The sequence below is a fragment of the Cetorhinus maximus genome, chromosome 25 (genome assembly GCF_964194155.1).
Source record: "Cetorhinus maximus chromosome 25, sCetMax3.hap1.1, whole genome shotgun sequence".
NCBI classification, from domain to species: domain Eukaryota; kingdom Metazoa; phylum Chordata; class Chondrichthyes; order Lamniformes; family Cetorhinidae; genus Cetorhinus; species Cetorhinus maximus.
The window spans coordinates 8,229,977-8,245,199 of NC_135903.1; the positions used below are offsets into that span (position 1 = coordinate 8,229,977).

The 15,223-nt window shown below is 42.7% G+C and overlaps 1 protein-coding gene across 1 annotated transcript in view; it reads right to left on the reverse strand.

Moving 5' to 3' along the window:
• Positions 1-279: 279 nt before the first annotated feature.
• Positions 280-15,223, reverse strand: part of LOC144667851 (uncharacterized) — a 51,535-nt gene continuing 36,591 nt past the window's right edge. Inside the window, exon 3 of the mRNA XM_078529376.1 lies at positions 280-3,597. Coding sequence (XP_078385502.1) covers positions 3,409-3,597 — 189 coding nt within the window. The 3' untranslated portion in view covers positions 280-3,408. The remainder of the gene's footprint in view (positions 3,598-15,223) is intronic.

The window sequence follows — 15,223 nt, forward strand, 5'->3', positions numbered from 1 at the left end:
GCCTTACTGGAATTCAAGTACACCACATCCACTCCTTTAACTCTTTCAAAACATCTTTGTCACAATCTTAACCAAAAGCAATTAATTAGATTGACAAGCCCTCCTCTTCATGAACTTATATTGGTTTTATTTATGATCTTATTTCTATTCAGATGCTCCATTATCTTCTCTTTGGCAAAGGTTTCAATAAACTTGACCTGCATTGGACCTTGAAGCGCAGGGTTATTTCTAATATAAACCATCAAACACCAAAAAAAAGTCTTTCCAGCAGCCAGCATGTATTGTATTATATCTTTAATTATTGACAAGTAAATACATTCTTAACGTCAACAAAATTATCTTGAGATTTATGGATCTTCGCTCAGGCTGGACAAACTCCTTTCACATCAGATAAATGTTTTACACATTACAAAAACTCTTTCAGAGAAATAAATTAAATTGTATGAAAGAAAAACAGAATGCTCTGTCATATCAGCAGCGTCTGGCTTAAGAGCTTCCAGGAACTGTAAGTGGCACGGACCCAATGGCCTCAGAGCCCCAGTGTAAGGAGGGAAAAATCTGCCACAGTTCTTGCTCATGACCTCTAATGAATGACACCCCTGCTGAAACCGTATCTTAGGTCTTCCTACAGCTAAACATCGCTCACTGAGAAGACAAATGGAAAATGTAAAAAAGAAAGACTTGCATCTATATAGCACCTTGCATATTCCCATGACACTCCTATGCTCTTTACGACAAAATATTTTGGAGTGTAGTCACTGTTGTAATGCAGAAAGCAGGGCAGCTAAATTGCACACAGCAAGTTTTCAAAACGTACAATACGTTAACGATCAAATAATCTATTTTAGTGATGTGGGTTGAGGCATTAATTATTGACCGGAACACCGAGGAGAGTTCCTTGATTTTCTTCAAAATAGCTCCATGGGATCTTTTGCAGCTACCTGAAAAGACCGAAGAGGCGTTGGTTTAATGTCTCCTCCGAAAGACAGCCCCTCAGACAGTACAGCACTCTCCCAGTACTACACTGGCAGTATCAGCTTGAATTTTGTGTTCAGGTCTCAGGATTGGAGCTTGAATCCACAACCTTCTGACTCAGAGGTAAGCATGCGACTCACTGAGCGGAGACTCATTCTCCGCAGCATAAGTTGCAAGGGCAGATTTTTTTGTTCAATCTTATTTAAACAGCTTCTCTTAACAGCTGACTTATCTTAAGTCAGCTGTTTACAAGAAAGACTGGGCGGAGAAAGGCCATTCAGCCCATCTCATTGAGCCTTCAAGGACCCACAGTCACCCCCTTCGTAGCCTCCAGCTGCTTCTCTAACCAATCCCATGCCTTACGGTCACTGTCCAATGATAAGGTTCATTGTGTGTGTTACACTGGTGAGTTGAACTTCACACAAACATTAAAGAATGCACACAGACAGCTCCACTTTATCTGGAAATGAATCTGGCACTCACTATAGAGCAATTAATGTGCCAATTCCCTGCAGCATAAAGGTGCCGATATCACAATGCCTAACAACTTCAGTAATAAATTTACAATTGATCATGATGCAACAAGAAGCATCAGTGCAATTTAAAATTATTTTTGTGGTACTTTACAGTATAGTGAATCATCTCCACACCAAAGACAACTGAATAGCTAATTAAACTAGCAAATATTTGTACTACACTTCAAAGGTTATTGACTAGAAAGCTAAACATGCTAATGCCAATGAAGTGCTTTTGCAGTGTTGTCTCCGTTGCAATGTTTTCCTACATTACGACAATAGCTGCACTTCAAAAATACTTCACTGGCTGTAAAGTGTTTTGTGACGCTCTAAGGTTGGGAAAGTTGCTATTTAAATGCAAGTTCTTTCTTCCTGGTATCAATTGTTTAAGGGAGAATGACTAGAAAATCATTGTGTTAAAGGTTTCCTCAAATTCTTTGCACACATTTATGTCATGCATCATTGAATCCTGCAGGCAGGAACTTAACATGAACACCTTAACCCACGGCACTTAAATAATGTGAAGACTCAATGAATGCCTTCACTACTCTTTATGACACACCAGAATATTTAGTAAATATTATTTTTGTTTTTAAAAAAAAAATCAGTGGTTGAGGTAGGATTTGAAAAGGCAGAAATCTCTGAAATATCAAAGCTGTTCCTTGCAAGGATTAAGCTGTCAACAGTGCTAGCTTTGGTCACCCGCCACCTGCATGGGTTACAGAATAGTTGGAGCAGTGAACGCCCCTTGTTGAGGGAAATCCTCTGGAAAAATATATAATGAGTTATTGTATCACTCACATATTTTAAATAGCTGTCTTAAAAAAAGGCACTCTATCATCTTGCAGGGAGATAATCCTGACAGGTGGAAGCTACAATTTACCAGTTTAAGGGTGCGCAGCGTGGTGACAGCTAAGGGGCCTGTGCAACACCAAACAGATCGTAAATCTGTGTGCAAAGCATGCCCGATCCCGAACCTACCTGACAGGTCAGGTTAAAATTGGGGCTTAAAGAATTTGCATTTTTCCCAGTATGCACTAGTGGCTGTGTGATCCCTAAATCACAGGTAGATTTTTTTTCTACCTATTCATGCATTTGGAGATGGGGGTCCAATTGGAGTAGGCACACTGGGGGAAAGGGGGAATAATATTCCACCAGACCTCTGGAAAATGAATCAGCTGGACCCTTTCCCACACGTAGGTCCTGAAATTCTATAGGATTGGGAGGTTTTCCCAGTCTCTCGTTGTAACAACTGTTGGAGACCAGCGGGATCCTGGAGAGACGGTGTCAACGGTTACAGAAAGAGATGCAAGCTATTAGAAGTGGACATTTATCTGGGGTTCTGCCAAAGATGCAGGGAGATGCTGGGCAAATTTCAGTGCCACGATCTTTTCAAAACTCCCTTAGGTTTGGGATTATTTTTCACATTAATTTTGGATCAGCATGCTTAGAATTCACCCAAATTTCCCCAAAATATCCCACCTAAGCTGCAACCTTCCTGAAAGAATCTAAACCACTTTCAACTGATTCTGTTACACATTTGTGAGACTTATTGCTATTGGACCAGGACAATTTAAAAACAAGACAGAACTAAAACATGTAGGAGACAGAGTTCCATGCTTTTTAAATATGTTTACAAGTTTGTAACTAAACCAGAAGTGAGAATTAAAGCATAACAATGAAAAGTCTATGGAGTGATTGCCTTTATGTTAATTTTTACTGAAAATCATTTTCAGTCCTTTTTATTTGCATTTTTTTCACCTTAAACAGGAATTACTGTTCAGTTTAACTCAAATTTTTATACAGGATAGAAATTCTTAACCCTTAACTGCTTTCAAAAAAAAAGTTACAGCAGCTGAACAGAGATTTTTTTTTGTAGTGTGTGTATGTTGCTTGTACAGCACCTTGTGACGCGGTTCTATTCTAAATGGGGGCTTGCATGGAGAACAGCCTGTTGGATCCAGCCCTCTTTGTGAGTGCCATCGCAGTACGGAGGGTGTTTGGTCTGTTTGCAGCCACACAGCCACACGTTCTTCGCCTCCTCCAGTTTGAACCTCAGTGGACTGGGAGCTGAAGGGACAGACCTGTGGGTCCCATCGCAGAATGGCTAAAGAGAAGAAAGAAAAGCTACTTTGGTTAGAAAAAAATATGAAGATCACAATATATACTGGCTTGGAGTTTGTGTTGCATATGAACCTAACCTAAGAAATAGGGGCAGGATGACATGCAAATTCATGAAGCATTACATTGTTATGTTAGGGGATAGTGATAGCATGGTGGTTATCCTACTGGACTAGTAATCAAGAGGTCTGGAGCAGTCATCTGGCAACATGAGTTCAAATCCCACTGTGGTAGTTGGTAAATTTAATAAATAAATCTGGAATTAAACAAAAAAGCTAATATCAATAATACTGACCATAAAACTACTGGATTGGTGTAGAAACACAACCCTATAATAATACAGCCCTTCAAGCCTGCTCTGCTATTCAATAAGTTCATGGCTGATCTTCCACTTCAACTCCACTTTCTTTCCCTATCCTTATACCTCTTGATTCCCTGGGCAGCATCTTACCTATGTCGGGCGGGCTGGGCGGGAGCAGGCGTGGAGCCAATCGCTGGCTGCGAGTCACCATTTTACGTGGGTGGGCCAATTAAGGCCCGCCCAGCTGGTAGCGCTCAGCCCCACCTGTGTGGGCGGGGTGAGGAGGGCGAGTTGGGGCCTGCGCTCCATCACGCATGCGCGCAAAAGAGTGCAGCAATCTCCCTGAGGCATGGAGCTGTCTCAGGGAGATTAAGTTGATATTAAAATAATGGAATAAAGCATTTAAAAAGTTATTTAAACATGTCACCTCATGTGACTGTCACATGAGATGGGACATGTTTTTATATTTCAGGAAAAAGTTTTTATTTATTTAATAAACCCTTCAGGAGACCTTATCCCACCCGTGGATGAGGTTTCCTGAAAAACATGAAGGCCGCTTGGGCTCTTCGCCTGTCCACCAACCTTCAGGTTGGACGGGCAGTGTTGTTAATAAGCTTAATTACTTTTTTAATGGCCTTAATAGGCCGTTAACAGTTTGGTGGGCGCGCAGCCGCCTCTGGTGCACGCCCGCCGAACGAAAGATCTAAATGACGTCGGGACGCACGCCTGATGTCATCTTGCGTCGTTTTGCGCATTGGTGTGTCGGACCAGTCCCTGCACGCCAACGGCAATATTCTGGCCCCTAAGTGTCCAAAAATCTATCGACCTGTGTCTTGAATATACTCAATGGCTGTTAATTGTATATTAATTGTGTTTAATTTTATGCAGGTGGTGGGCATTAACTTGGGATTTACTTGAACCACTCTGAAAATGGACAGAAACTAAAACTGTGTTGGGTTAGGAAGTGTCTGCTGAACTTCACCATGATGGCACTGGTGACATATCAACTGGTCTCAATCTCCATTCGAGAAGGACAAACAGCTTGATGCTCATGACCATCATCCTGCAACCATTTCCAAATGAGAGGAAGGGAGAAGAGAGCAAGAAAGAGAGATGGAGAGAAAGAGAGAAAGCGAGGCTCATGTGGATGGATCTGGGTTGAAAATAGAATCTGGTTCAGCTGAAATGTGTCCCATACTTGACCAACCTCCTAAAACTAACTTAAAGAATGGCGGCTGAGTGCACTGTAAGGCACTCAGTACACGTGGAGGACTATACAGCAGGAAGGGATCAATGCCTCCAGAGGAAGGGGAGAGAAAACCGATGAAAGAAAAGGAAGACAGAGGAAAGAACACAAGCATACAACTTTGCAAAGACGCTTGGAGGATTCTCAATAGGTCACTTATCACAGATTAAAGGTAATACTTATCTGAACTCAGTTACTGTTTCACTTGGAGATACTAGTTTGAGGACATTAATCAAGTTGCCACTGATAGTTGTCCCATCAGAATTCAATTTTCATCACAAACTGACAGATGGACTGAAGCAGATAAGGGAGGGGGACAGTGGCTCATTTCTAACCCAGATTATTTCTTAACTTTGCTGCCAAAGTTTGTTTGGCTACAAGACAATCGCCCTTGTTCAAAATTCATAAAGAAAGCTGAATCTTTGCTTTCTTCCTCTACGTATTGCAATCATTCTTATGCAGGGTTGTGCTGATGTTTGAATGGATAATGGAAGAGATATACTTGGGCCCTCAAGGCTACAACATATTATTTTTCTCTGAGAAAAATCCCTTATTTGTCCATGTCGAGCGAGGTCAATGTTATAAATTCAAAGTTGATCTGATCTGCTTCACATTCCTACTCAGAAGTAGAACTGTCAAAAAATAGATTAAAAAGTGTAAAAAGAAAAATGATCTCTTTTGCGTCCGGATGTTCAAGGGCTTCTACATGTGACCCTCAGCTGCAAGTTTCGATGACCTGGGCTGGCTGACAATGAAGACACATTTGACACAAGTTGGTTGAGTTTTACCAGATCTTGGTTGGGATTTTGATGGCGCGTTTTTCCAGTGAAGAAACAGACTTTGTCCAACTCTCCCCTCCCATATGTCATTGTCCAAATTGCTTTCCACGTCAGTCAAATGAAACGTTCACTTATATACCACAAGGGAAGGGTGCGATTGTCCTATTAGGAATGATTGAGTAGACTGGGCCAGTGCCCTTTGGCGTTTGGAAGGATGGAGGGTGACCTCATTCAAATATATAAAATTTTCTGGGGACTTTTGGAGGGATGGATGTTGGGGAAGGGCTATTTTCGTTGGCTGGGAGTTCTGGAGTTGTAGGGCGTGGCCTTGAGGTGGGGGTTCATCGGCACGAGGGTTGTGAATTTTTGGAGTTCTCTGTCCCAGGGGCTATGGATCCTTGGTTGTTAAGTGTATTTGGAGCAGATGTCAGTGGATTTTCAGGTGCAGGATGTGGAGGGAGCACGGTAGTCGAGGGAAGTAGGAGCGATGAGGGAAGATGCGGAAGGGTGGAGTTGAGGCAGAAAATCAGCCAAGGTTCTACTGAATGGCGGAGCAGACTCAAAGGGCTGAGCAGTCTACTGTGTTCCTATTTTGTTCATCAGATTTCTGAATTATCCTAAAAGAGTTTCATGTACAATGAATTATCTTGACTGTTGCTATGCAGGGGATATGACAGCCATTTGCACAGCAAGAACTCATAAACACCAATGAAATAAATGGTTAATTCATCTGTTTTTCATCGTACTGGTTGTACCCCAAAATAGTGCCAAACAGATAAAGTCCCATGGGTGTTGCATTTTCCACTATTCTCTTTTGTGACAATATTTTGTACCAATGAACTCCTGTGAATTAATGTAGACACTGGGAAACACCACGAAGAAGATGAACTTTTATGTAGTGTTGTATTTATACAACTTTTCACAACCTCTGGACTGTCCAAAGCACTTTACAGCCAATAAAGTACTTTGCAATGTAAAGTAGAAAGCACCGTAGCCAAGTTTTGCACAGCAAGCTCCCACAAACGACAATATTAAAATAACCAGATAATCTGCTCTAGTAATATTGGTTGAGGTATAAATTTTTATCAGGACATTCCCCTACTCTTCTTTGAACAATGCTAATGAATCTTTTACATCCACTTGAAAGAACAGATGGACCTTCTGCTGAAAGACAACACCTCTAACAGTGCAGCACTCCCTTGGTACTGTATTGTGAATGTCAGCCTTCACGACTCTGGAGTGAGACTTAAACCCACAACGTGGTGATTCAGAGGCAGGCAGACTTACATACTGAGGCTAAGCTGACACTGCCATGGAGTTAAAACTGAGCAAAGTCACTTCTTTCAAATTAGGGGAAAAGGTGCAATGTTGATTGAAAAGAAGAGGTATTAGCATCAGTGATGAAGGCTACTGCTTGACAGTCCAGTGAGACATAAATTAATATATTAATGTACCGGAATAAACAGGTTGAAAAGATCAGATTTGTAGATTTTCAAAAGCTTGATTGCATATGCAAAAAATCCATAAAAGGGGCAAATGAAAATCTGGACTTTATACATTTTACAGAGGCACGGGATACAAAAGCTAAGAGTTGACGACGACTCTTTGCAAAGAACCTCTTTAGGTCGCAGCTTTGGGAATCTCAAAAAGAAGGATATCGAAAGCATAGAAAAAAATGCAAAATTTAATTTATTCGCAGGGAGCAGAGAATAAGGGGCTGAATTTTACCAGACGTCTTGGGATGGGCTGGGAGGGGGTGGGGGAGGGGAGGGCTGGTTTGTAAAATAGTGAGGGAAAGTAGGAGTTAGAGTGCCCATCTTCTTCCGGCTGCCATGCCATCTTGCCAGTGGTGGGGAAGGGGGCAGATGGCGCCCCCCCCCCACCCCCCCGCCCCCCACCCCACCAGAGGCCAATTCAATCACCTAAATGGCCTCCTCCCACTGCCACTGGCATTTTACCAGTGGAGGCTGAGCCCCCCCACCACTTGGGGAAACCACCAAGTAAACTATGGCAGACTCCCAGCCGACCCAGGGACAGAGGATCCTATTATTCAGGCACTCTTTAGCCAACAGAGGGGCCACCCCCTGGTGGCAAATGTCACCCCCATGGCAATGGTACCACCTGTCCTCACCAAACCTGCAGGCCCTGGTTCTCCCACACTCCACTGACCTGGTTGGGAAGGCCCTTCCATGGTGTCCTCTTCTTCCAGGTGCCATCCCAGCAGTGGCCACCCCGCCCGGTGTGAGGAGGGCCAGCAGCAGCTCCTTGGGGCAGCCAACCGTACTTAATGGGGACTGGAGCCCCGCTGGTGACCAATTAGCTGGCTACCACTTGTAAAATACATTGTTTTTAGTGTATTTAAGACCGAGTGTATTTGAGTGTATTTAAGACCGAGATAGATAGGTTCTTGATTGGTAAGGGGATCAAAAGTTACGGGGAGAAGGCGGGAGAATGGGGTTGAGAAACTTATCAGCCATGATTGAATGGTGGAGCAGACTCGATGGGCCGAATGGCCTAATTTCTGCTCCTATGTCTTATGGTCTTATGGTCTTAATACAGCCCCAGGTAACCACAGACCCTCTCGCACTTCCCCCCGCACCCCCCACCCCCCCAAAATGCCGTTTTTGGGCTTGTCGGCGGGACCCCCGCTGTGAGAACAAAATTCCGGCCATTGTTTAGAAAGAGCTGGATTCTCTGCAGCAGAGGTAGATAGAGGGTATCTAATGGAAGCATTCAAAAAATTTAGAGAGTTTAAAATATAAATATTGAAATCTGGTCACGAAATCAGAAACAATGAGGAATAAATTTGGGATTAATACCATAGAGGCATCATGGGGGGGGATGGTTTTCCACATAAGGGGAGTATGAGAATATGGAGTGAATAAGCATAGTGGCTCTTGAAGCCAAGCCAATCACAGCGTTCAAAATACAATTTAATAAAATACTTGAAGAAAAATATTAAAGAATACAGAGAAAGAGAAGGGAAATTGGATTAGAGTTGATAACTTTAATCAACAGACATCAGGCAAAACTAAATAACCTCCTTCTGTGCTGAAATTTGTAAAATTCTATGAAAATGGTTATTTTTTAATATCTGCACATTACAGACTGTGCAGATTAATGTTCCCGTAACCCTTTTCTTTTTCCTGCCTGCAGCTAATATTGAGAACTGGCCAATAAATGACCACAAAAAGGTTTAAGCTTAACAGGATATTCACTTTTAAAAACCCTCCAAGCTACAGGCTGGGGTAGTTCATCAGACACTGACCTTTCTATGGTCTCTAGAACCAAGGCTCAAATCCAGCCACATTGATCGGATGAAAGCTCCTCTGTTTTTCCTTATTCTTTCATGGGACATGGGCATCGCTGGCAAGGGCAGCATTTGTTGCCCATCCTTAATTGCCCTTGAACTGAGTGGCTTGCTGGGCTATTTCAGAGGGCAGTTAAGAGTCAACCACATTGCTGTTGGTCTGGGGTCACATGTAGGCCAGACCAGGTAAGGATGGCAGATTTCCTTCCCTTAATGGACATTAATGAGCCAGGTGGGTTGTTAACAAAAGTCAATGATAGTTTCATGGTCACCATTACTGAGACTAGCTTTCAATTCCAGATTTTATTAATTGAATTTAAATTCCACCAGCTGCCTCAGTGGAATGTGAGCCAGTGTCACAAGAGCACTAACCTGAGCCTGAGGATTACTAGTGACATTACCTCTATGCCATTTCTTTCCAAAGCCATAGTGCACCTATGTGCAATGAGTTTGGTCAGTGTCAACTGACTTCTAAAAAAGAAGCTCATATCGCAAAATTCCACACTTCAGCACCCAATGGGCAATTTCAGTCAAGCCATAGGATGCCTGTTGCAGGAAACATCACAGTGGAGGTGAGTGAAAGAAAAAAGACTTTCATTCCTTGAACAACCGCAGGATATCCCAAAGCACTTTACAGCGAATGAAGCAATTCTGAAGTATAGCCAATGTTGTCGGAAACACAGCAGTCAATCTGTTCAAGGCACAGTCCCACAAACAGCAATGAGATATAAGGGCCAGATAATCTATTTTAATGATGTTGATTGAGGGATCACTATTGGCCAGGGCATTGTGGATAATTTTCTGCTCTTCTTCAAAACTGTGCCTTGGGATCTTTTGCATCCACCCCAGAGGGTCTTGCTTTAATGGCTCCTCTGACAATGAAGCATTCCCTCAAATGCTGCATTGGAGTTTCAGCCTAGATTTTCATATTCAAAGTCTCTGGACTGAGAGCTGAAACTAAAACCTTCTGACTTATACAGAGACAAAAATTCTACCAAATAAGCCATGGCTGAGAAATGCTTCTTCTGAAGTTAAGCTCTTTACGTCTTTACTCAAAGAGTGGAAATTGTTATCAAATGGAGTGGTTAAGGTGAAAAGCAGAGATACATTTAAGGGGAAGCTATATAAGTACAGGAGGAAGGAATAAAAGGTTATGGTGAGATGAAGCAACATGGAAGGAGGCTCATGTGGGGAATAAACAGCAGCATAGACCTGTTTGGCTGAATGACCTGTTTTATTGCTGGAAAGATGTTGTATTACTACAAAATCTAACTGGGAATGCTCAGAGCTGACACTAAGTGCCTGAAATGGAAGAGGCTCGATTCGCAATCATTAACATTCCTGGTGTTAATGAGCAGAAAATTTGTGGTGTAAGTGCTTCAAAGCATTGTCGATAATTGTAGTAAGTGTATATTTCTTGCATCATTTAGCATTTTTCCCAATTGGTTCTTTAGAAATATTCCCCACCCCATTCTTATAATGAACTTAATTTTAAGTTGGGGTGGGGTTGGGTTGGGTGGGGTGGGGTGGGGGAACATACTGCTACACCACACCCCCCCGACTCCTCCTTCACCGGAAGAAATGTCAGTCCCAGGCTAACCAATGTTAAACAAGGCTGCCCTGCAGCCATCACGTCCTCCTGGCGGCCTTAAGGAGGTGAGTGCGGGACTTCCACCCCTCCGTGGGATCAGGTTCCGCCCTCAAGAGCTGCCGCCCACCAGATTGGCAGATCGCAGCACTGGGCACTGCTGGAGCTGCAAGTAGGTCCCGGAATGAAGGCAACATGAAAATATCGGAGTGAGGTAAGTCAAAAGTATTGGGTAGGGAGGGACCGGGGAGCCTAGGGAGTGGCACGAGGGAACGGGCTTTGCTGTCTAGGTGGCAAGTGACAAAGGGTGAGGGTAACACCATAGGGAGGGCAGGGGGTGGGGTGGGTGGGGTGCCCCAGATGCGCACAAGGCATCGCCAGAGGGATGTACCCAACCCTTCCTCCCTGTCTTTTAACAACCTACCCATTTGTGCTCCCCTGCCCATGCCAACCGTTTTATGGCGTGGGCATCATAATATTCGGACTAATCGGCTTGTTAACGAGCTCAATTGCCTGTTAATTTTTTTTTTAAATGGCACACAGGCTGCCAATTTTGGTGCCCGCCCTCCTACCGTTTTACGTAGAACAGGTCAGGGGTGGGCAGGAAGGTGTGGGCTAGCTATTTGTCATATTTTACTTGCCCACCCCACCCCCTACTAAAAACAAGCCCAGTGGGCGGGGCCGGGGGGGTTGGTGGGGGGCACTGTAAAATCCAGCCCAATGTCATTGTGGTCAAGCAAATGACCCAGGCACATAAGTTGTTCTGAAAATCCAATATACTGGACGCAGGGAGAAGAAATGGATTTCCTCACAGGTTTCTAGGAACAGGAGAGAAGGAAAATGACACACTAGTGCTCATGTGTATATGGTATAGGACTACACAGCTGCCCATGTGTGTAATAGGGTGTAATTTTAAACTGCCAAGCCGCATTTTTAAAGAGTGTGGTTAATGAGTCATTACACTAAAGTACCAAAATGAGTCAAAAGCTTTAATATAGTGTTTCTAGTGGTAACTCCCTGAGTTTATTCATAGTTTAGGGTTTTAAAAACCTTGTTTTACAAGATTTCTTTGTTGTGTTAAGTCACATTTAACACAGCAATGCTTCCTTGAAAAGAAATAAAGCCTTAGAAGTGTTCTTGTTCTGTACACATCAAGAATATTGAACATAATATTCTGTTGCATTGTATACAGCTATGCAGGTCAATAGAACCATGAGAATAGCAAGATGACTTTACAGTCATTTTACAATAATCTGGCTTCTGCACATCAGAGGAGTGGAATCAATTGTGTGGTTAATAAAAAGATATTCTTATTCACCCTGTCATCTGGTTGACTCACAGGTATCTATCTACAGCTCTCTTGCTATCTTGACTAAGTGGCCATTCATCATGTATGACAGTAGCTAGTGAGGATGACCAGACTATTTGACTTTACAGGGTGGTTATAGTCAAATCCAATTATGATCTCATCCAACATCCACAAGTAAACAATTTCCAATATTGGTCACTGGTCAGCAATGAAAAGTGAGATTCTCAGGTGATTTTTTAAAATCACCTTTCTCTGGTCCGGAGATAATGAGATCAACTGTAGTCCTCCTGCTCCCCTCCCCATCCTAGTTAAGGTTACCCAACTCAAGTGCCAGCTTTGGCTCAGTGAGTAACACTCTTCCTTCTGAGTCAGAATGTTGTGCATTCAAGTCCCACTCCAGAGACTTACAAGTAAGCATGTAATCCAGGCTGTCACTCCCAGCTAAGTAGTGAGGGAATGGTGCACTGTTGAAGGTGCCATCTTTTTGCACTTCCACGGCCTTGACTCCCCTCTCAGTTGGATGTAAATGATCCTATGGCACTACTTTCAAGAGCAGAGCTGTCCCGGCTATTATTTATCCTTAAATCAACAACACTAACACAGATGATCTGGTCATTAGTGCATTGTTGCATGTGGGAACTTGCTGTGTGTAAATTGGCTGCCACATATCCTGCATTACAACACTAACAACACTTCAAAAGTATTTAATTGGCTGTGAGTTGCTTTGGGACATCATGAAAGGAGCAATATGAATGAAAGTTCTTTCTTAGTCAAGAAAACAAAAATAGAGACTTTCTGGCCTACTTGAATCAACATTACACCATATGGTGAATCTACCCCTTAAGAGATTATAGGAACTTCAAGAAAAAAATATTAACTTAATAGTTCCAATACCACAGTACCTCAGAGTCTACGTGAATTGGAATCAGTTGCATGTGGTCTTTATGAGCTCCACAGACCTAATGACCTTCAGTCACAGCTCACACCAACCAGAAAAGGCCCAGGTTGCATTCCTGATATGGACTGAGTGAACTGACTTCACCTAGTCTCGGTGTCCTAGGTCATGGGAAGAGGGAGGTGGATTAATCAACTGTTCAGCTCTCTCCAGTAACCCTCGCCCTCACTAAAAGTACATACATATAAAGCCAATATGATTCAGTAACATCAAGATATAATTTCCTGATTGCTATGTGTAGTGCTATTGTATATTTAGCAGTAAGATTTCCTATCCTTGTTATTTCTAGCAAAACCATAGAAGCTTTTATTTCTATAGAGCCATTCATACTGTGAAATGTCCAAAGCTGCTTTGCAGGTGGTTGCTGAAAGCTTTACATAGAGTCTAGAGCACATAAGGAGGCCATTTGACCCAACTTGTCCATGACGGTTTTTTTATGCTCCACATGAACCTCCTCCCACCCCTCTTCAATCTTACTCAGCATAATCTTTTATTCCTTTCTCTCTCACGTGCTTATTAATATTCCCCTAAAATGCATAATTTGCCTCAACTACTGTTTGTGGTAGCGAGCCCCCCCATTCTAGCCATTCTTTGGGTATAGACTGCTTTACTACCAATGGTGAACTGGTTACACAGAACCTCAAAGTTGGAAGAGTGAAAGGTAGCTTTTGAAAATGAGGATTGAAGAAGATTGTAGAGACAGGGTGGAGAAAGGCCATGAATGGTCTTGAACTATTGTTCTCTTTTGATGCTGCTACCTTTAACAGCCAGGATAAATCACTCTCACTCTCCCAACTGTGAAGAGCACATTATCATCAGTGCTGACATGGCAATTTCAGAAATGATTTTATTGGGGCAAGAAATTTGTTTTTGTTGGGGAGGGTGGTGGTGGTGATGGTTGAGTCCTGAGGGGCTTGAAATGATGATTTTTGGTACTTTATTTGGTGCCAGTGTTTTGAAATACATTTTTTTACTTTATATACCCCTAAAGCCTTGATGTCTGTAATACCTCCAGGTGTGGAAAAATATACGCTACAGCTAAAAGAGACAAGACATTTCCCTTGATTACTCATGGAGTAAACAACTCTGTGTGTGGGCAATACACCTGGCAGAGGGGATCACCAAACCACTGATAGAACCCACCCAATTTTCATTACATTGTAATTAATAGGATGACAATCTGGTTGGTTAGATAAAGAACAATCAATCTGCTTTGCCGGGTTACTGCCCTTGCAGCAAGGCTGAAGATTACCCACAGTGATGTTTATCTAATGACGTAGCTGAGCCTTATAAACTCTTCAGACTCATCAACCCGACAACTGTCACCTGCAGAAACCATTCATCCTCAATCAGCAACCAGCCACTGGAAACATAAGACCATAGACTATAGGAGCTGGCCATTCAGCTCCTCGAGCCTGTCGTACCGTTCATATTAGATCATAACTCATCTGTATGTTAACTCCAGCTTGGCCCCTTTGCCCTTAATACCCTTGCCTAACAAATATTTATCAAACAGAGTTTTGAAATTTTCAACTGACCTATCTGGACAACTTACTGCTCATTTTAAGGTTAATCTGGTAAATCTGCGTTGCATCCCCTCCAAAGTCAATCCACCCTCCCTGAAGTGTGGTGACCAGAACTGAACGCAGCCCTTCAAATGGGGTCTAACTCAAGCTTTATAAAACTGTAACTTCCACCCCTTTGTATTCCAGCCCACTTGAGATAAAGCCAATGTTCCATTAGTCTTTTTTAAGTTATGTCTAATATTACTGATTTATGCGCTTAAGACTCTGAATGCCCTCTGCTCCTCTACAGTTCCTAGCTTCGCATCATTTAAAAAATATTGTGATCTATCTTCCTTTGAAAACCACCCATCCACCTTAAGCAGGCAACAGAAGGCAACAGGCCACCAGAGACCAGACAGCAAAACCTGCCCATCGCAATTGGCAGTCAGCCACCCATAGTCAAGGAGTGAATCTAAAATACTGATCAATCTCTGCTGCTGACATTCAGCATCTGGCACATGCTCAAGTTTGAACTCCTAGTCTCCATGTCCCAAAAATCTGTAGAAGCACAAAAATCACAGGTGATGTTTCAGAATACCACAGGAGTTCTTTAAGATTG